Raw genomic sequence first — 22,334 nt, 5'->3', positions numbered from 1 at the left:
CTGCCTTTATCCATTTAAGACTGGAGATTAGTCTTTCACAACGCTGTGGTGGAATTTTGGCTCACTCTTCTTTGCAGAACTGCTTTAGTTCAGCCACATTGGAGGGTTTTCAAGCATGAACTGCCCGTTTAAGGTCCTGCCTCAGCATCTCAATCGGGTTCAGGATTTTGACTAGGCCACTCAAAAACTTTAATTTTGCTTCTTTTGAGCCATTCGGAGGAGGATTTACTCCTATGCTTTGGATCATTGTCTTGCTGCATAATCCAGTTGCGCTTGAGCTTCAACTCACAGAGTGATGATCAGATGTTCTTCTTTTGGATTTTCTGGTAGAGAGCAGAATTCATGTTTCCCTCAATTATTGCAAGTCGCCCTGAAGCAGAAAAGCATCCCCACACCACCACGCTTGACCGTAGGTATGATGTTCTTTTTGTGGAATTCTGTGTTTGATTTACACCAGATGTAACGGGACGCCTGTCTTCCAAACAGTTCCACTTTTGACTCATCAGTCCACAGAACATTCTCCCAAAAGGTTTGAGGATCTTCAAGGTGTGTTTTGGCAACATTCAGACGAGTTTTAATGTTATTCTGTGTTTGCAGTGGTTTTCGCCTCACCACACTTCCATGGATGGCATTATTGGCCAGTGTCTTTCTGAGAGTGGAGTCATGAACAGTAAACCTTATTGATGTGAGAGAGACCTGCAGTGATGTTGTCCTTGGCTTTTTTGTGACTTCCTGGATGAGTCGTCGCTGTGCTCTTGGAGAAATTTTGGAAGGTCACTTCTGGGAAGGTTCACTACTGTTCTCCATTTGGAGATAATGGCTTTCATTGTGGTTCTTTGGAGTCCCAGAGCCTTTGAAATAGCTATTTAACTCTTTCCAGACTGGTGTATTTCAATCACCTTTTTCCTAATCATTTCTGGAATTTCTTTCGACCTTGGCTTAGTGTGTTAATGGATGAGACCTTTTAGCCAACTTCATGCTGTTGAAAAAGTTATATTTAGGTGTTGATTTGATTGAACAGGGCTGGCAGACCTGGTTTGTCTAGTCCATCTGAACACCGTTAAGAATGCAGTTTCACAGATTTGGGGATTTAGTCACTATGGGGTCAAATACATTTTCAAACAGGCCCAGTTGGTATAGGATAACATTTTTGCTTCAATAAATAACATTATCTTTTAAAAACTGTATTTTGTGTTTAATCATATTGCCTTTGTTTTATGTAAGATTTAGGTAGAATTTTTTTTAAACAATTTAGTATGAGATATACACAAAAACAGAAGAAATCGGGATGGGGCAAATACTTAAACACAGCAGTGTGTGTATGTATATGTATAATATATATATATATACACATACATACACACACACACACACTTGCAGCCAAAGGTTTGGAATAATGTAAAAAATGTTTCGGGAGGAAGTTGATACTTTGATCCATCAAATTGGCATTCAGTTGATCACAAAGTATAGTCATGACATTAATGATGTAAAAATCACTATTTGAAAAAAGTAATTTTTGATCAGATCTTGACGGGCCCCATTTCCAGCAGCTATCACACCAACAACTTATCCTTGAGTAATCATGCTAAATTGCTAATTTAGTTCTAGAAAATCACTTGCCATTATATCAAACACTGATGAAAGCTATTTGGTTTGTTAAACGAAACTTAACATTGTCTTTGTTTTTGAGTTGTCACAGTATGAAATAGACTGGCATGTCTTAAGGTCAATATTAGGTCAAAAACAGCTTTCTCTAGAAACTCGTCAGTCAGTCATTGTTTTGAAGAATGAAGGCTATACAATGCTGAAATGCAAAAAAAAAAACTGAAGATTTCATACAAAGGTGTACATTACATTGTTCAAAGAAAAAGGACAACTGGCTCTAACAAGGACAGAAAGAGATGTGGAAGGCCAGATGTACAACTAAACAAGAGGATACGTACATCAGAGTCTCTAGTTTGAGAAATAGATGCCTCACATGTTCTCAGCTGACAGCTTCATTGAATTCTACCCGCTCAACACCAGTTTCATGTGCAACAGTAAAGAGAAGACTCGGGGTGCAGGCCTTATGGGAAGAATTGCAAAGAAAAAGACACTTTTGAAACAGAAAAACAAAAAGAAAAGGTTAGAGTGGACAAAGAAACAGACATTGGACAACAGATAATTGGAAAAAGAGTGTTATGGATCTTAACCCCATTGAGCTTTTGTGGGATCAGCTAGACTGCAAGGTGCGTGTGAAGTGTCCAACAAGACCGCCACATCTATGTCAAGTGCTACAGGAAGTGTGGGGTGAAATGTCACCTGAGTATCTGGACAAACTGACAGCTAGAATGCCAGTGATCTGCAAAGCTGTCATTGCTGCAAGTGGAGGAATTTTGGATGAGAACTCTTTGAAGTAGTTTAAAAAAATGTAAATTGTAATAGTAGTTTTTCAAGTTATAAATGTCCTGACTATACAGTGAGATCAGTTGAATGCCACTTTGGTGAATAAAAGTACCAATATATTTCCATTAATCTGTACATTAATCTGTACATTATTCCAAACTTGTGTATGTATATATATATATATATATATATATATATATATATATATATATATATATATATGTGTGTGTGTATATACACACCAACACACACACACACACACACACAGAGTGAATAGAATCAATTAAAAGACATTATATTATTGTGGCATCAAGTAAATGATTGACTAGACAATACAAAAAGTTATTTTAGAAGTCAATATATTGTTTGTTTTATTTCCATATCATTGAATATAAGTCACTGGCCTGTAATCCACAGCAATGCATTTTGAACCTGTTCGTGCATCTGTGTGTAATTTTTGTTGTAATATCTACACAAGCATCAAGCGAATGCTTTTGCAGTGTCTCACTGTGGTTGTGTCGTGTTTCACTGGCTTTCAACGTCTCACCATAAACACTGCATTTTTAGGACACTGTTAAGTCAAAGGCAGTTTGAAGCTTTTAAAAAAACTTGTCTCGAGAGAAGAACGCATTCTGCTTTGTAAGACTTCTTTTATGTTTTGTGTTGCCTGTACAGAAGGAGCTGTGCTGACTGCAGAATGCAATAACATGAAGGTGGCACTTTAAGATTAAATTGTTCCCATGAGAGAAAAAAGTCCTTATTACAGTTTGGCTGGGGAAATGATTAATTGCTTTATATATATATATATATATATATATATATATATATATATATATATTACACTTTTTTTGCACTGATTTAACTTGTTAAATCAACAGCCTCAGTTCTGAAATCGAGACCTGGCGTAGTGTAGCCAAAATTGCTTGCATTCTCATACTTGCGTAGAGTGTTTGCCCCTTAATAATCATGGCTGAATCACACCCTATATATATATATATATATATGTACCCATTTATTAAAAACAGAATGGAGCTAGTTAGAAATGTTATGGCTATTTAGCCACTGACCTCAATTTGAACACAGTAACTGCTGAAAGATTAATAAAGGTAAAACTGTCCTGTCAGACAAGGCAGCTGGAAGACTGGAGAGAAGGAGATGGGCACGTCAGAGGAGAGTAAGAAATTGGAGGAGAACAATCATAAAGCAGATGTTTAGAGGAGAAGATAGCCGTCAAAAAGACAATGAAGGTGAGGAAACTCCAGTATTTTATTTTCTAGTTAAGATTTCGGATTGTAACACTCAAGGAGCATGTGGCAGTTCACCAAAAACAAAAAAGTATCAAGTACCACTATAGTGTTTTTTTTTTTTGTATTTTTATACAGTACTACCATGGTAATACTATGGTGTATTGAACATGAACCATTATAACATTATAGTATTTGGACCTGTAATGTGGTAGTAATAATTTAGTGCCATTATATTACCATCTGATACCATCAGTGTACTATGTTAGAGCCACAGAACTTTTTGGTGATCGTTCGAAGTACAATTTTAAATATGTTAACGCTGGATGATTTTGTTGTTTGCACTTCATTTGAAATTATGTCCAGGGTTCCCTTGGACATAGAAAACACTGGGCAAATTCAGGGAATTTAAAAATTGTTTTCGAGTTCTGGGAAAGTCATGGACATTAACAAAATCTTTAAAGTACTGAAAATAACTAAAGCAAATATACAGTTTCCTAGTTACGCTCTGCTCTGAAATATTTCAGTATTGCTGTTAAAGCTTGAATCAAGTAAAATGTGCTAGTTATTTGGTCTTAACGGTTCACAAATCGGTCTGAATGATTCATAAGTATATCAGTCTGAATCAAAATACATTTGAAATGGTTTCCAGAAACCACAAATGACTGTAAAATCATGGAAAATCCACTGGATTGCATTGATCAAAAAGGGTGTAAATGCTCTACAGTATGATGAAAAGTTGCATTTTCCAGGCCAGGAATTTAACAAAATGGTAAAAATCACAGAAATTGCAATAGTGAACACAGATTTTTCTAAAATATTTCATTTCCTGCTCTTGCTTGTACTTTGGTAGAGCAAAACCAGCCGTAGTGATTGCTGATTAATGAGCAAACCATTGTTTTAAGTAGGTTTTTGTTTCAGTAAACTGGTCGAAATGGTTCACAAATCGGTCTGATTCATTATTTTTTAAAAACTGTTTCCACAAACGTCTGGAAATGGAATATAATTACTTATGTGCATTTTGTGTGTGTGGTTTCAGGTATGAATCAGGAAAGAGGCCTTGTCACTGAATGTGCTGTACTACACACTTCAATCATCTAATTCCAGACATCTGATTGGACGCACACATCTCCGTCAGTCTCCTCGCGTGCGTCATGCATCGCAGAATGTTTCCACAATATTTCCTAATCCAAATGAACAGTTTGCTTAAAAAAAAAGAAATCTGCACCACAATCCAAGAGCGTAAAAGAAAACCACTCGTGTTGTAAATTTAGTCTGCACTGAGGACTGCATTTAGTTTTGTTTGATTCTTAATTTTCTTTTTTGTTCCCTGTGAAAGTTCTCGTTTAATGAGCATTGCTGATAAGGTTGACACAGCTGTTTTTTTTCCCCTCTAGTAAAAAATGTAAATTCACTATACACTTTGTAGGCCTGTGTAAATAAGGGGAGTACTTTATGTTCTCTCTGCTTAATGTCAAATTTGGAGGACTTGATATCGAGCGAATCCCTCGTCTGTATTCAAATGGTCCTGAGATGGCGGCCGGACTCTGGAAGTATGATGACTTCACTGCTGTTACACCTGTTCTCTGATACATGTTTCTGTCTATCATCTTTTATTTATTGGTACCTCTCTACAGTGCTGCCTTTTGAAGTTCATGTTTAATATTTCCTCTAGATAACTGTAGAGTGACTAAGTTGAGACAACAGGTTTAGGTTTCAGATTAATGGACAATTAGTATTGCTTGGGAAATGACCTGCTACACACAGTGGCCTTCAGGTCAGATTGCATGATGTCATAGCTGCGTATGGCTCCACAGAACACAGTCCACTAGTGTTTAGAAAAGTACATAAAAGACTTAAAGGGGTATAATGTGAAACTGTGCTAAAGTAGGAATTTGTTAGAGCCAAAAATGTATGCTTATGCGTGAATCTCACAGAATAAGTCGTGGTCACACTCGCATGCTTGTTATGAGAATTAGATTTTCTTTTTGTGTTAGGGTAATGTGAATTTGGGTGGGAAATGTGCTTAATTGTCAAATGCAAAACAATTGAAATGCTTGTTTCATTTACTTTGAAAAATAAAAATTTTTCCTTTTGATTTTAGGGTGAAATGTGTTTGACCTGGACGTGTTTTTGTGAGATTTACCCTTAAAAGTCCTCTCTTTGTAATTTACTGGGATATAGCGACATTGGCACGCAGAGCCTTCAGAGGTGTTGGTAGGATGTAAATCTAAAATAGTAGCCCTTTACTTCTGCCTTAATAGAATGAGTCAGTATTTGTGTTGGAAGGTGCACTTCAGTCAGTACTTTAAGGTGAAACCTCACAGATTTTCTCACATTAACTTTTTAGCTTTTCATCTATAATTTTCACACTTCTCTCAGACTATAAATACACGACAGATGTGTTGTTTTTTTAATTTAACATTATAGCAGATGTTTCATGTAGTAGGCCTATGTCAGGTTGATGTCAAACACTGTAGTCTATGAAACATTTTTCCGTTCATTGTGGTCTGAAGAAGCGTGCTGTAAATATGTTTGAGTCTGAATGTCTTGCTTGTGTTTGGCTATTTATAAAGTGTGAGACGCACAAGGTTAACTGTGCTTCTGCTTAGTCAATAAAGAGCTACACACCCACATTTTATGTAAATCTTTGAAATGTAGAATCTCACTTTGTCCACGGTGCTGAGATATCTAGAAGCGATTCGGCTTTAGTTTTAATTTGCTTTTGTTTCTTCTCCATACAAGGCCTTACAAAGTGTTTTGCAGAGGAATGTTCATGTTTAGTGTAATTGGCTATTAGTGTCATGCTTATTTTGAACCATCAGGTCAGCAGTGAAACCAAAGAGGGTAACCGAAAAGAAGGCCATAAAAGTATTGTAAATACTGACTTTTGTTTTTGTACTTTTGTTGACAATAAAATGTACATTTTGAAGAATGTATCGGATTGTGATTTATTTTATTGAAATTTTTTGATACTCTGGGGGTGAATTTCATAACAGTGCCACTTTTGTGCATGGTATTTCAGTGCAAAAAGCTGTGTCTTATCTCAGTCCAGTTCAACCAGGCACTAAATGTGTTAATATTTCAAAAGCTTTGCACTGAAAATTTAGCAACGCTTGCAAAAAACCCTCCTTTCTAGGTGAAATGGGCTTATTGCTATAGACATTCACACTAGCGCCATCTTTGATTTTTAATGGGAATGACAACGAGGCTGTGAGGGATAGACTTACCTCTTCAATGGCACAAACGGTATAAAGCTCCTAGCTCACATCTGATTTCCCACAACTCATGTTGTCTGGAGTTCTTTGTATACTGAATGTTCTTGGACAGATATTTTATCAATGTTTTGTCTGCGGAACGATTCAAAACCACTTTAAACTGCAGTACAGCCCATTGAAGAGACTGTACATCTATTCCCCACAGCCTCGTTGTCATTCCCATTAAAAATCAAAGATGACGCTAGCGTGAATAAGGTCTATTAGCCTGCAATTTTATGCCTGCGATTCTGTATTCCTCCCATAATGATGAAAACACAAAAGCAGATGTTAATACCAGCTTTTATAAAACATTTTTGTCTCCACAAGTACAGATCACAAATTACCAACATTACTGCAAGATGAAAATAATCTCAGAACATTTATAACAAAGTATAAATTAATTGCACACATCACTGGTTTAAATGATCCACAAGGCATATTCCAACAAACTAAATCTCTTGTAAAAAGAAGAGGGGAAATCAACAGAAATAATTCCCCTGCAGACCTGTCAAAGGCCATGTCCTCATCTATAGGCTGACTGAAGAGTCCAACTCAGTTCTAGACTTTCAAGTGTACAATGGCAAGAAAGACCAGTGCAAAATTAAGTTTCAAGTTCAAGAGTAAACCTGATAGGAGTAATGACACAGCCAGTGAGAAAGAGTCAAAGCGGTTTGGCTTCCATTTCCAGAATTTCCAAAAGGCCTTGAATGAATCTCTAAGTGGCATGATGTCACCGGAGTGTTGCGTCGCATTTGTTCTTTTTTCGGTTTGTGGGCTCCAAGTAGTAACTTTAAGCATGTATCATTACGTTTTCACAGCTCCCATGCCAAATTCTTATCGTTTGACGCACAATGGCATAGACCAGTGGTTCTCAACTAGGGGGCCTCAAGTTGACTTAAAATGTATTTAAAATAAGGAATATAAAAATAATTCAACTTAATTAAATGCTAGATTTAAGATGTATGCCTACAAATTATGAACCGACTCTTTCTGAAACTTCTAAAATAAAAAAATGATTTAATTATTTTAATCAGACACATTCGGGCAAGGGGGCCTTCAAATATTTTCTTGGACAGTAGGGGGCCTTTGAGTCAAAAAGGTTGAGAACCACTGGCATAGACAACATGTTTTGTCTCAGATAGAATCAGACCCTCGTAATTACAAATGGGGAAATGACCAAATTTCCCTTGTAAATTACTCCTAGATGATGATAATTTGCTTTGTTTTGGCTTGTTTGCTATTGAGGGAGCGCTAATAAAAATAGCGCACATCCAGTTCTTGTTTTTGCAATCTCTTTTTGCATACATCGCTAGTGTCAGTGGGCTTAGGGTAACCGAGAAAGGAAAGTGGAAAGATTAGGCGGCTTCCTCTTGTACTGCTGTGAATATTTTTGAAGAACTAAGAATGTAAAATAAATAGGGAATTGGTGCAATCAGGATGCAAACCATTTGGATTTTTCTTTTCACAACTGAGTGTAAAGCCTTTAGGGATTGAGCCTTCTATTTAAAGAAGAAAAAACAACCATTATGACATTTGGTAGCCCTTACAAAAACCCACATCTGCTTGCTTACACTGGAATGTACTGAGACGCTAGCATTTTTAACAGATATTGACAGCATCCATTTAAGGAATAGCTCAACACAAAATTGAAAATTCAGTCAACTAATCACCCTCATGTTGTTACATTTAAAAAACCAACAGTCTGTTAAGTTGAACCTCTCTCTCTCTCTCTCTCTCTCTCTCTCTCTCTCTCTCTCTCTCTCTCTCTCTCTCTCATGGTAAGAGTCACTGAAACAGAGCTCAAATAATCTCATGGCAGTTCTGATCTGGTTTGTTGCGATCATAGCAAATGAATGACACAAAAGGGAAATGACCAGGCTGAAAGCTATTACTGTAAAATGATGATACCCAAGAGGCCAGGACAGGGCAGTTGAGTATATGTGTGTGTGGCAGCAGTGGCGGCTGCTACAGTGACAGAAATGGCATGAAACTGCCAATGCAAACAGAGTGGCTCAGAGTTACTATCATTTCTGTCCAGTCAATTCAAGAAAGGAATAAGAACCTTATGACTGCAGTAAGTACAAAATAAACCCATCGCAAGAGGTGGACGGAGAGCTCCAAATAATGAAACTTCACTTCCTCTCGAGCGGCCAAGGCTGTAACGAGGTTGACCTGAGCTCTGCAGATTACACCAGTAGCAGTAAAGCCACCAAACGCCACCGCACTGTAAACACAAGTTGTTGTTTTTTTTCACAGGATTCTGTCATCTATAAACTAACGCAACACTTCTTAGCATGATGCTATAGACTCCATATGGCAAAAAGCGCACAGACATTGTGTTTTTCGTCTTGTTCACCAGACGGTCGATTCTGACCGTGCAGGTGTGTTAAACTGGAGCAAGCGGGACTTTGCCTGCGGTTTGTGAGCTCTGCCTAGAGTCAGTCATAGTTTGAAATGGTTTGGTTTTGGCTACAGGCTCTGCCTAGGGGCCACAAGCGCAAATTCTCGCAAAATGTTCCGTGCCACATCCACTTTGTTTTGCGCTATCATCAGCGCTCTTTTCACGTCCTCGAAAGAGTAGCCCTCTCCCATCAGCTTGGCGATTTTGCCGTCCAAGTTTTCTCGGGATGATTCATGCGGTCTTCTCTGGATGTCTGGTGGGATGATTCGGGGAAGTGGTTTGGGGGGTCTCTCAGGTGCCCTAAAGCAATCTCCGGCCACTGTAAACAGGAAACATAGAACGTTTAGTTGAAATGGGCTATTGAGAATGGATGGCAGCAGTCGACAAAAAAGATGCTGAACACATTAAAAGCCCATTAGAGGCTAATAATTAATAATTCATAGAGCGCATTCATCTCAACTAATGGCTTAATTTGGTAAACCTGCATAGCTGTAATGAATTCGGAACAGCATGTTGTTCTCACAGCTGTTTTTCACATCAGAGTATTACAGGTATTTTCTGGAGCATTGAATATGTGCTTGCAATACAGCTTTTTCTGTAAAAAAAAAATATATTACATTGTGGCCAATTCATTTTGTGCTGTACCTGTGGTTGGAGGCAGTTGATCATAGTCTTGTGGAGCCCTGAATGGAGTCTTCATGTTTTCTCCGGTTAGTCTCCTAACAGGAGGGTTGGGAGCCGAGCTATTCAATGCATCTATAAACAGATCTATAAAAATCAAATCAATAATTAGACACACATAATTTACTTAAAAACAGGACTAATGGCTTAATTTGATAAACCTGCATAGCTGTTATGAATTTGGATCAGTATGCTGTTCTCACAGCTGTTGTTCACATCAGAGTATTACAGGTATTTTCTGGAGCATTGAAGGTGTGCTTGGAATACAGTTTTTTTCTATAAAAAAAATATTATATTGTGGCCAATTCATTTTATGCTGCACCTGTGGTTGGAGGCAGTTGATCATAGTCTTGTGGAGCCCTGAATGGATTCTTCATGTTTTCTCCAGTTAATCTCCTAACAGGAGGGTTGGGAGCCGAGCTATTCAATGCATCTATAAATGTATCTATAAAAATCAAACCAATAATTAGACACACATAATTTACATAAAAACTCATTTACTATACCTGGGTGGTATGACAGAATATACTGTGCAACTAAGGTATAGTTCACCCAAAAATGTACATTCTCAGTTCAAAACCTTTTAACTTTATTTCTTATGCATAACTATTCAAGATTATTCACGTAAAGTTTATATTAATGTATTGTGTTTTAATTACCATAGTATGTATTAGAACATTAACATTGTGTTTTAATGTTTTATTAGCGCATTCATGTTTTATTAACTTATTATCTGTATTATTAACAATAATGTTATTCACAGTACAAAGCAGAGTTCAATTATTTACTATTGCCAATTAATGCATTTAATTCACTGGTCTAACCAAAAATAGGCATTAACACATTACTTTATACAATATAATAACATTTTCCCATTGGATTTCAAGCATAATAATATATAATATATACATATATAGACATACCATTAGCATGATAAAAAATTTATGACATAAGACAGAAGATTTTTATCACACCTTCTGCCTCTATACATGCAGAGCTTTATTTTTAATGTAATATAAATGATAAAGCCCACTGGTACAAATAACCCAAGAAGTCTGTCAATTATTTTTTAATGTGGCTTGGCCTCACCAGCGCTGAGTAGAAAGTGGTCATGTCCAGATGAGGGACGGGCAGGTCTGGGGTAGGGCGAGGAGGACGAGGGCTCTATGAAACTGTTCCTGATGGGGGGAGGAGGAGGTGGCTGGGATGGGGGAAAAGAGTTGAAAGGGTCTTCCATTGGAGATGCTGGGAGAACAGAGAGAAAGAGAGATTTTAAACATGCCTTTGCAATCCCTTGTCTCACCAACAGATGGGGATAAAATATAACTTAAGCCTACATTGAATTTATTCTGAATTTGATTGCATTTATTACTACCAAGTATATAAGTGGCATGAATATGGATTGGATTGAAAAGCAATTTACTGATTACGTGGATATGTCCATATTTAAAACAAAAACTTAAAAACATAATAAAAGGTGTTTACAATTATGGAAGTGGAGGCTGGTAAATGCTTTTTAAATGGGAGATATCCATTTCAAATAAAAGTGCCACACAAACACACCTTTGCTAGGACAAACCACTCTCCATATAATTAATATAGGTTTTAGCCACTCCTGCAATGCAAATAATGACAAATGTTCATGTGCTAATTCTGGAGTAAAATATAATACAAATGGTGTAACAAAACACTCTATTAAACACTGCTAATCAGGCAGCCAATTAGATTGTGCCCCTGAATGAGGAGCTGTGTCATTGGCTACCTTGAGGGGGAAGCAGAATGTCATAGTCTGAGGGCGTCCTGTTGTGGAGGGGACACTGAGCCACACCCGAAATCAACGGGCCAGAGTCAAACACACCTGAGGAACAACACAGAGTTACACTTATCTAAATCTAGGACAGGAAAGATACCGGCCTCTGAGACTCGAAGCTGGCTTCAGTTCCAGTTCACACAAGCGTCATTATCGCAGCCACATTATTATATGCATTTCTTACACAACTCTGATCTTCAGTTTGTTTTAGTCCTTAACACACACACACACACACGCACACACTAAAAGATGGTTGTGCAGAAAATGAGGATGATGGTGATGAGACATGGTGGTATGCGTGTACAGTATATGAGTTTCTCACCATGCTCTGGAGGTTTAGGTTTCTTTATATCTGTAGAGAAATCCAACGAGCCGTTTTCTAAAGCCCTTTAAAGAGAAAAAGCATATTTAACTGTAGGCTGAAACAGAACAATGACTTCAAAGTTTTGATGTCTGTTTGGATTTTGTAGTTACTGCAACTACACAGAATCTGAGCACAGGTGATTCAAATCCATCTGTCACCTGTCATATCATTGTCTAAGAGATCTAATTTTAGTCATAACTCAATTTTGACAAAATATGTAGTCATATTATGACTTTTACCTTTACACGGCAGTATTGTTTGGGGACACAAATTGCCAGAGCATTGTTATGCGGTTGCTAATGTGTTCTGAGTGGGTTTTTGCATTTTGTTATGTGGTTATTAGGGTGTTATACCTTTAGCAGACAATTTAGCGGAGATGGGCCACTTCTATTAATATGAATGGGAGAAATGAATACACCCATCCAAGGAGCATTAAGCGCCAATGGTCAATGGATGTAGAAAGGAAGTTCCGTCTTACAGTTAAAAGAATCAATCACCTTTTAGATACAGACATTGCCTGTCATTCAACTTGAGAATGTGCATGCGCATTAGCTATACAATCCAGGAAAATTGTGTTTTTTTGCGTAATATGAAGTCTGAATTTAAATATGACGATAAATATAAGCTTGGCTTATATACCTCGTTGAGATTTTGGTGTTCCTCTATTCAAGTAGATAGGACCAGCATTGTCATGACTGAAAATAACCTCCCGGGAGCTACGCAAGTGGTTTAGGGTTTGGTTAATGTATGTGTTAGTCTACCATGATAATAATTGGTTTTAGATTAAAAAGAAATATTGGAAGTCTATGGTATGGGCCCATTTTAGAAAGCCAAGTAAACATATGTACAGTGGGTACGGAAAGTATTCAGACCCCCTTAAATTTTTCACTCTTTGTTATATTGCAGCCATTTGCTAAAATCATTTAAGTTCATTTTTTTTCCTCATTATTGTACACACAGCACCCCATATTGACAGAAAAACACAGAATTGTTGACATTTTTGCACATTTATTAAAAAAGAAAAACTGAAATATCACATGGTCCTAAGTATTCAGACCCTTTGCTGTGACACTCATATATTTAACTCAGGTGCTGTCCATTTCTTCTGATCATCCTTGAGATGGTTCTACACCTTCAATTGAGACCAGCTGTGTTTGATTATACTGACTGGACTTGATTAGGAAAGCCACACACCTGTCTATATAAGACCTTACAGCTCACAGTGCATGTCAGAGCAAATGAGAATCATGAGGTCAAAGGAACTGCCTGAAGAGCTCAGAGACAGAATTGTGGCAAGGCACAGATCTGGCCAAGGTTACAAAAAATTTCTGCTGCCCTTAAGGTTCATAAGAGCACAGTGGCCTCCATAATCCTTAAATGGAAGACGTTTGGGAGGACCAGAACCCTTCCTAGAGCTGGCCGTCCGGCCAAACTGAGCTATCGGGGGAGAAGAGCCTTGGTGAGAGAGGTAAAGAAGAACCCAAAGATCACTGTGGCTGAGCTCCAGAGATGCAGTCGGGAGATGGGAGAAAGTTGTAGTAAGTCAACCATCACTGCAGCCATCCACCAGTCGGGGCTTTATGGCAGAGTGGCCCGACGGAAGCCTCTCCTCAGTGCAAAACACATGAAAGCCCGCATGGAGTTTGCTAAAAAACACCTGAAGGACTCCAAGATGGTGATAAATAAGATTCTCTGGTCTGATGAGACCAAGATAGAACTTTTTGGCCTTAATTCTAAGCGGTATGTGTGGAGAAAACCAGGCACTGCTCATCACCTGTCCAATACAGTCTCAACAGTGAAGCATGGTGGTGGCAGCATCATGCTGTGGGGGTGTTTTTCAGCTGCAGGGACAGGACGACTGGTTGCAATCGAGGGAAAGATGAATGCGGCCAAGTACAGGGATATCCTGGACGAAAAACTTCTCCAGAGTGTTCTAGACCTCAGACTGGGCCGAAGGTTCACCTTCAACAAGACAATGACCCTCAGCACACCGCTAAAATAACGAAGGAGTGGCTTCACAACAACTCCGTGACTGTTCTTGAATGGCCCAGCCAGAACCCTGACTTAAACCCAATTGAGCATCTCTGGAGAGACCTGAAAATGGCTGTCCACCAACGTTTACCATCCAACCTGACAGAACTGGAGAGGATCTGCAAGGAGGATATGCAGAGGATACCCAAATCCAGATGTGAAAAACTTGTTGCATCTTTCCCAAAAAGACTCATGGCTGTATTAGATCAAAAGGGTGCTTCTACTAAATACTGAACAAAGGGTCTGAATACTTAGGACCATGTGATATTTCAGTTTTTTATTTTCTATAAAATGTGCAAAAAATGTCAACAATTCTGTGTTTTTCAGTCAATATGGGGTGCTGTGTGTACAATAATGAGGAAAAAAAATGAACTTAAATGATTTTAGCAAATGGCTGCAATATAACAAAGAGTGAAAAATTTAAGGGGGTCTGAATACTTTCCGTACGCACTGTGTGTGTGTGTGTGTGTGTGTGTGTGTGTGTGTGTGTGTGTGTGTGTGTGTGTGTGTGTGTGTGTGTGTGTGTGTGTGTGTGTGTGTGTGTGTCACCTGTTGGGTATGCGGTAGGGAATGCAGAGAGGTGGCTGTGTAATGCAGAGGGGATGTGATGAGGGTATCTGATACTCGTCCTCCACTCTGTCTGTCAGGCTCCGGTGGCTGGTGAAGGGGTTGCTGTGTCTATAATGCACAGAACAGTCACAATTAAACAAATCATCGCACCGACACATTTGAGAACAGACAAAGTAATAACCACATCACATACAGATTTAAAGTACATGCATGTCTCAAGTTCAAACAGTGTGAAATTAATACTATGCCTAAAACTAATTGTTTTATTTTTTATTTTTATATCAAGGCTATTTCCCTAACCTTTATTCTGAGCAACAGTAATAGCACAAGTTTCATGTTTACCCAAATTACAGCAAAGTGAGTAATAAGCATGTGTAAATATTTAAATGGATTTAAGTGAAATGGCACTCTGGAATAAAAGCAACTTAACTGAAGATTTGGAGTCTGTTCATGCTGACTCATTGAAATAATCACTCTGCAGTGGGAGAGTTAGTTTCCCTGACATTAGCCATTTTATTAACGTAATGCTCTAACAAAGAGTCACAGGCTGGGCTGAGACAGGCAGAAACATCCGATATTTAACCAGGCTGGCACCCAGACTGCACAACTGACACCAATCAGCTATTTACAGGGAAAAGAAGTTAACTAGCACTGGCTGAGATAAAATGGGTGGTTTACAAGCTAAGCCGTGGACACTACCACAATACACCATAAGAGGGCGCTTTAGATATTCCCTCCACCCAAGATTATGGTTAAAGGGATAGTTCACTCTTAACTGAAAATTCTGTCATAATTTATTCACCCACATGTCGTTCCAAACGCATATGACATTCTTTCTGGTGGAACACTCCTTTTGTTTTCCATTTGGAACAACATTGGGGTAAGAAAATTATGACACAATTATCCTTTTAGTGTGAAGTATCCCTTTAATTAAAGATCTTTCTCTTCCAAGCTCTAAAGTATTAAAGTGTTGTTTGTTTCAAAGAGGGTTGTTGAACATATTTTTCCTGTTTCTTTAATAGAACCAACCATAGCAGAATGAAAACAGCTAGAAAAAAGGAAGTGGATGGAGAGGACAAGTGAGATAGCAGGTTCACATGTTTCATTTTCTTTAAAGAAGTGGAAAGTGCCTTCAACAGTTCCAAATCTGTGTGTATGCACAGTAAGCGTATGATGGTGTGTGCTGCTCATCACAAAGTGACTGTAGAGCTAAGCTGCAATTGCTGAGAAGAGCAGAACAGTGTTTCATGAATGTAGCCATCAACATTGTAGCACATCTAATGAACACATTTTTACATTTTCTGAACAAAATGTTAGTAGTGCTTGTATGTGGTAAACTCCCTGCCACAATGCTAGGGTGCTGTAGGTGGTTGTCGAGGCATTGCTATGTGATTGCTAAAGTGTTCTGGGTGGATTCTAAGTGTTTTAAGTCAAAAGAGCCCACCCAAGTCTCTAAGATATTGTGGTCTTTAGATAAGGATTGCTTCCATTATTTAAGACTATGGGATTTGTTGCCTGTTTTATCTTCCACCAGGCAAAAACAAGCAAGTCTGATCATTTAGAAAAGTAATAGCATACCTAACTTCAGGCATAATGTCTGTAGCTCAAAAGTTGTTTGGGATGACTTAAGCACCAAAGTTCACTCTTTGGGTTTAGGAGTTTTTTAAATCACTAACTCCAAGTATGAGCAATAATAATAGTGATGCTTGCCTTAGCATGCACAACTAATAATTATAATGAAGAAAATCCAACACCATGAGCTCCATATGCGAGAAAGAGAGAGAGAGAGAGTGTGTTTTTGAAAAAAAGATGGCTTTCTGCTTGTAGTGTAACCTCTCATAGACTGGTTCTGCTTAATACCCTCAAAATCCCCACAGGAAGACCATCACTGCCGGATCTGTGTGTGTATGTGTGTGCACGCCTTTATGTTTGTTTAAAGAGCACATGCTCTCCGGATCCTGGTGCTCTTGCATAATTGGTGCACATGTGTCCAAACATTGCTGTGTGTGTGTGTGTGTGTGTGTGTGTGTGCGTGCGTTGTTTTGAGAGAGCTTGAGATATAGGATGCAGCCTACAGACACTTTCCCTGGCTTGCATTAACACATTCATAAAATCCACATGACTTTGTTCTCTTCTCCACAAAAAACATTTGCAAGAAAGCAATAATTCAATCATGGAACATCAGAAAGCAGATCAACAAATGTTAGGAGGAAAAGACAATCTGTAGTGCCATCATCAAAAGATCAGCAAAGATCCACAGAAAAACACAGTGGTTAAGCGGAGTAAACAGGTGATTTCTATGCAACATACACCTATCAGCCACAACATTAAAACCAACTGCCTAATATTGTGTAGGTCCCCCTCGTGCCGCCAAAACAGCACCAAACTGCATCCCAGAATAGCCTCATGCAACAACGATACCAAGCTCCAAATCACGGAGATCCCATTTTTTCCTCATTCTGATGGTTGATATGAACATTAACATGATTTTATGCACTGTACTGCTGCCACACAGTTGATTAGATAATTGGATGGATGATTGTTGGTGCCAGATGGGCTGGTTTGAGTCTTTCTGTAACTGCTGATCTCCTGGGATTTTCACACACAACAGTCTCTAGAATTGACTCTGAATGGTGCCAAAAACAAAAAAATATCCAGTGAGCAGCAGTTCTGTGGATGGAAATGCCTTGTTGATGAGAGGGGTCAACAGAGAATAGCCAGACTGGTTTGAACTAACAAAGTCTACGGTAACTCAGATAACTGCTCTGTACAATTGAAGTGAGAAGAGTAGCATCTCAGAATGCTATTCTGAGATGCGGGTTGGCGCGGTTTTGGAGGCACGATACACAATAAAGGCAGGTGGTTTTAATGTTGTGGCTGATCGGTGTATCTGTAATCATATCGAGATCAAGTTATTATTAGTAAATTGCACTGGGTAAACAGTTGTTTGTGTAGTGAGGCTCTCTTTTAAGGTAGAGAGAGACAGATGGAGCTGCTTTCTACAGATTATGGTCAACATGGACACAGCAGCAGGGCTCCAGCGGTGGGAGTGACAAACGAGTGTGCCACTCACCTCTGATTGTGGTCCACCAGGGGAGGGGAGTGACGTAGAGGTGGGACGTCATACTCATCACCAGGTAACAAACCATTGATGAAAGACTGCAAAGAAGCGCACACACAATGTTAAATGAACTATGCAAGCCATCTGATTTTGTATTACATGTAAATAAACATAATATTTAACTTAATATAGGATATTTGTTTACTTTTGTTTTCCATATCAGTTTCCTGTAACAGACAGACAGACATGTGCAGTATAGGCATGTTATGTAATGTTAGTCTTGTTATATTAAACGCTCTTGTTTTTTTTTTTTTTTTTTTTTAAGTACTTATGATCAGTTTTATTCACCCTCATGCCATCCCAAATGTGACTTTCTTTCTTCAGCACAACACAAAATATTAAAAAAATAATAAATGTGGGTGAGAAATAGAACAATATTTAAGTCCTTTTTTCTCTAAATCTCCACTTTAACTTTCACTTACAGAAGTGAAAGTTAAACTAAACAGGCACCACGTGTGACTTTCAGATGTGAAAGTGGAGATTAAAACAGGACTTACATTTTGATCTGTTTCTCACCCACACCTATTATGTCACTTTAGAATACATGAATTTAACCACTGGAGTCTAATGGATTACTTTCATGTTCCTTTATGATATTTTTGGAGCTACAATGGTCTGATCACCATTCACTTGCATTGTATGGACCTACAGGCCTATATATTTTCTTCTAAAAATCTTAGTTTGTGTTCTACAGAAGAAAGAAAGTCATACACATCTGGGATGGCATGAGGGTGAGTTCATTTTTGGGTGAAGTCTCCCTTTAAGTTTAATCGTCAAACAAATCTGTTACATTGTATTGAATTGTTAGTTTTGGCAATACTGTATTGTTTAAATTCAATAAATAAATACATTTTGAATTGAATGGAAAGCTTACAGTAAAGCTTCCAGTAAAGCATTTTCATAAAGATACTCGATTCAAACTTGCCTAATGTATAAATCAGAAGGACTGTTTTAGATCCCCAATCATGGAACTCTACAAAGCTCCGATATCTGTGCCCATTTATTTCACAGATCAAGAACAGCAACTGATGCTGAACACTAGCTGTGGCCTGCAGGAATTGGGCTAAACTGAGATGTGTGGACTTGTGACTGGACAGAAAGGGCCAACCTCTATGTGCCCACACTGTGACACTAAATTAATCCATACAGTGGCATGGCAGCAAGGGACAGCAGAGAGAAACAGAGAGAGAGCAAGAGAGAAAGAATTTTACAGTCAATTGCTGGCTACATGTAGTTGCATGTTGCAAACCTGGGTAGAAAAAGATCCAATGACACACTCTCGCGCACACACACACACACACACACACACACAAACACAAACACAAACACAAACACAAACACACACAAACTTCTACAAACCCAGAATATCTTTGAGTTGTTTTCTCTTTCCAAGGGAGTTTTAATGGAGACCCATCGCAGATTTACATCCAAATATCTAATGTTTTCTTTCTCTTATTTTCTCTCGCAGGACATGCTTATTTAATTCATAAGCTATAAATTGTCAGTGATGCAGCAAGCCATGAATTATGCTGTTTTAACCCAGATATATGCAAAACCACATGCTGGGGTGGGAGGGTACCACTGTAACTGAGAAAGGCACAGAATGTGTTTTAAATATCTACCTTATTAAAACAGCATTAATGCCTGGGCCAAAGACAAACACTACATGCAGCCGAATTTCACAGCCTTGCTTTCACTGCAAATATCTTCACTGTTGCTTAGTAACAGCCATGAGGAAAAAGTGAATATTTATGGCTCAAAATAGTGTAAGGGCAGTGCTGTTGAACGAGTACAGAAGGTTTTAAGAGATTCAGAAGAGCAAAGTCCTGTGGCTTTTACTTAAGAATGCTCTTATCTGATGTCCCAGGCTGCTTATCAAAGGACATTCCAACATGATTTTTGAGTGTTTCAGAGGCCATTTAGGTCTAATAAACAGTATCTCATGTTGAGTGTGAACTTGATCCGCATGATCCAGAGAAAATGGGTTTTATTCAATAACTGTGTACGAACGGATAAAATCACTCCTTATACCCTTAGAAAAATTACATGTGTTAAGCTGTAATGTACTTTTAGGTTTTGTTTAAATTTTTGCCCAAGGTATTTTTTTTTTTTTTCAATGGTTTTTGAGGTGAGAGTACATCTTTGGAGTGTAAAGATATATTCGCAGAGAGTGACGAATGGCTGTACAGAAGAGGTTGTGTGGACAGCCCTTATATGGAGATGGTTTGAACGTGTGAGCGTGCTAAATACTAACTGTGGGAAAACATTTTCTCATTTGGATAATCCGGATTCATCAAATTGATGTGAATATATGTGAATCACCTGCTGAGACCCAGTGGAAATTTTGCCTGAAAACATTTTCTGCACAATTAATACTGAATGAGACCCAATGAGTGTGTGTCAGTTCCTAACCTTACTACACTCCGACTGAGTGTTGAGTCTGTGGCTGGTCCGGTTCACCCCAAGGTCTGCTCCAGAGCAGCTCAGGGGTCTCCCGTTGGTGTGAGGGGCAGGGGCAGCGTGGGCGAGTTTAGGGGAACGGTCTGCAGCAACAGCCCTGCAGTCTGTCAAAGGGGTGATGTCTTTAGGGCTCCAGGCCTCTAGGGGAGCTCTGGGGTCTCTGGGCAGGCCGGTGGAGGGGGTCACAAGCCAGGCAGCCCGACTGTCTTGAGGCATATGAGTGGGCCGTTCCGGTGGAGGCGGGGGAGGGGGGTCTCTCTGTGGGGGCGGAGGGGCAGGAAGGGGCTTGTCCTGTTTTCTGGACATGCCTGGAGATGACTACAGAGAAACAAATTTTTTTTATTTATAAACAAATTAAAGGTGCATTTGGGGCAATACCAAAACAAATGTTTCTGATCATTGTTTCTGTATCATTGTAGAAATGCGCTATTAGCTGTCAGTTGTGATTAATTTATTCAGTGAGCGCAAGTGTACAATAACAAGAGGGTTGCTGAGATTCAGCTGGTCATGTGATTATAACATATCAGCCCCCATGATCTTAACATGTCAACCCCCTCCATGTAAAATAAAACCACTTTAATTAGTATACTGATATGACTGCAATCTTTACATTGAGTACTTAAAAAAAAAAAAAATTTTAAATGCTATTCATTTCTTTGTTTAAAATGTTAATGCGGAAAAAATGCTGAGTCATCAAAATCTGAATCATAATCAGAAATGCAAAGAAACCTTGGGTGAGCCTGTAGGGCTGGGAGCAGGAGAACGGATGAGATCCAGGCGAGGCGGTACAGGTGGAATGTTCAAGTGTTGACCCATGTGATCTGCAGCGGTTTTCCGACGCTCACACACTGGGGATGAGTTTGGGGACATTATCGGTGAGTTCTGGATCTCCATGGACTAAGCCAAGAGAGAGAAACAATGATGATGAATGTAAACATATAAAATATTTAGTAGTGTTTGCTCACTATAATTATTGCTCATACTACATAATGATAACTCAAATAGTGCAGCTTGTTTAAGACAGGTGTGCCATTTCTTTATAAAAAAAGATCGAACTAACAATTTTCAGCTGTCATATGACAAAATGGGCTTACATAAACGAGAGACCCAAGCCATATCTAGGGAGCAGAATATCATCAGAAACTTGAGTGATTAAAGTAAGCAACCTCCTAGAAACCACCAAGAACACCCTAGCAACCACCTATCAACACCCTAGGAACCAGAAGAATGATATCGAGACCACTAGAAAAAAAAAAAAAGGATTGGTCCTGGAATGATGAGTGACTGATGGGAGTTATATCTACAGAGCAGATTTAGGTAAAAGCAAACTTCTACAAACTTGTAAACTCATGAAAACAGATCTGACTTTAAGTTATAAAAAAAAAAATAAAAAAACATGTTTACTTTTGTAATGTAACATATTTCTGAGTAATGAAAAATGGGGATTATCAACAGGAATTGATTAGATAATTTCCATACCAAAATGAACATATGCAGCTAGCTGGGTGTGGTCTCTATTTGACAGGTGGTTTGAGGGGAGGGATTAAAAAAAAATAAGAGGGTTTGGTGATATCAGTGGAAAAGGAAAGTTTTTTCAGAGGTGGAGCAATTTCTACATCTTTAAAAAATTATTACAAAGAAAAACACTGTTGAATCATGCACAATAAGACCAGGAATGTTGTTGAGGAAGTAAATAGGGTTGATGATTGATTTTATGTTGAATTTTAGTGTATACAGAGCTCATGTATACAGAGCTTATGATTTTGTACCTTCTTGATATGGTCTATGACCAATGAATCCTCTCTGTCATCATCATCATCCAGGTCCAGCATGGGGGAGCAGAAGTGGTCCAGAAGGAAGAACTTGGCTCCTTCGTTGCGTGGGTCAAATGGATCCACAATGATGGGCTCGGTCCCTTTGATCTCACAGCGACAGAATGGGCAACCCTGACCATCAGAATCCTGCATGAAAAAAGACAAGTACATACTGATTTTTAAACCGAACACTAAA

The 22,334-nt window shown here is 38.6% G+C and overlaps 2 protein-coding genes across 5 annotated transcripts in view; one reads left to right on the top strand and one right to left on the bottom strand.

Annotated features, from left to right (window-relative positions):
* alcama (activated leukocyte cell adhesion molecule a) overlaps positions 1-6,560 on the top strand; it is a 104,794-nt gene extending 98,234 nt beyond the window's left edge. For 2 of the 3 annotated variants that reach the window (XM_052115649.1, XM_052115648.1), the window contains 2 exons: positions 3,510-3,632; positions 4,669-6,560. In XM_052115649.1, coding sequence (XP_051971609.1) covers positions 3,510-3,600 — 91 coding nt within the window. In that variant the 3' untranslated portion in view covers positions 3,601-3,632; positions 4,669-6,560. The remainder of the gene's footprint in view (positions 1-3,509; positions 3,633-4,668) is intronic. The other variant, XM_052115650.1, reaches the window with a different exon arrangement.
* Positions 6,561-8,602: 2,042 nt separating this feature from the next.
* The window catches only part of cblb (Cbl proto-oncogene B, E3 ubiquitin protein ligase), an 82,057-nt gene continuing 68,325 nt past the window's right edge, over positions 8,603-22,334 (bottom strand). Inside the window, exons 10-20 of one of the 2 annotated variants that reach the window (XM_052115640.1) lie at positions 22,094-22,285; positions 21,054-21,221; positions 20,277-20,642; positions 17,817-17,902; positions 14,723-14,851; positions 12,101-12,165; positions 11,731-11,826; positions 11,058-11,213; positions 10,291-10,413; positions 9,933-10,055; positions 8,603-9,606 (exon numbers count right to left, since the gene is read on the bottom strand). In XM_052115640.1, the coding sequence (XP_051971600.1) occupies positions 9,356-9,606; positions 9,933-10,055; positions 10,291-10,413; positions 11,058-11,213; positions 11,731-11,826; positions 12,101-12,165; positions 14,723-14,851; positions 17,817-17,902; positions 20,277-20,642; positions 21,054-21,221; positions 22,094-22,285 (1,755 nt within the window). In that variant the 3' untranslated portion in view covers positions 8,603-9,355. The remainder of the gene's footprint in view (positions 9,607-9,932; positions 10,056-10,290; positions 10,414-11,057; positions 11,214-11,730; positions 11,827-12,100; positions 12,166-14,722; positions 14,852-17,816; positions 17,903-20,276; positions 20,643-21,053; positions 21,222-22,093; positions 22,286-22,334) is intronic. The other variant, XM_052115641.1, reaches the window with a different exon arrangement.

The sequence above is a fragment of the Xyrauchen texanus genome, chromosome 43 (assembly GCF_025860055.1).
Source record: "Xyrauchen texanus isolate HMW12.3.18 chromosome 43, RBS_HiC_50CHRs, whole genome shotgun sequence".
Classification (NCBI taxonomy): domain Eukaryota; kingdom Metazoa; phylum Chordata; class Actinopteri; order Cypriniformes; family Catostomidae; genus Xyrauchen; species Xyrauchen texanus.
This window is presented reverse-complemented; position numbering and strand designations above follow the sequence as displayed.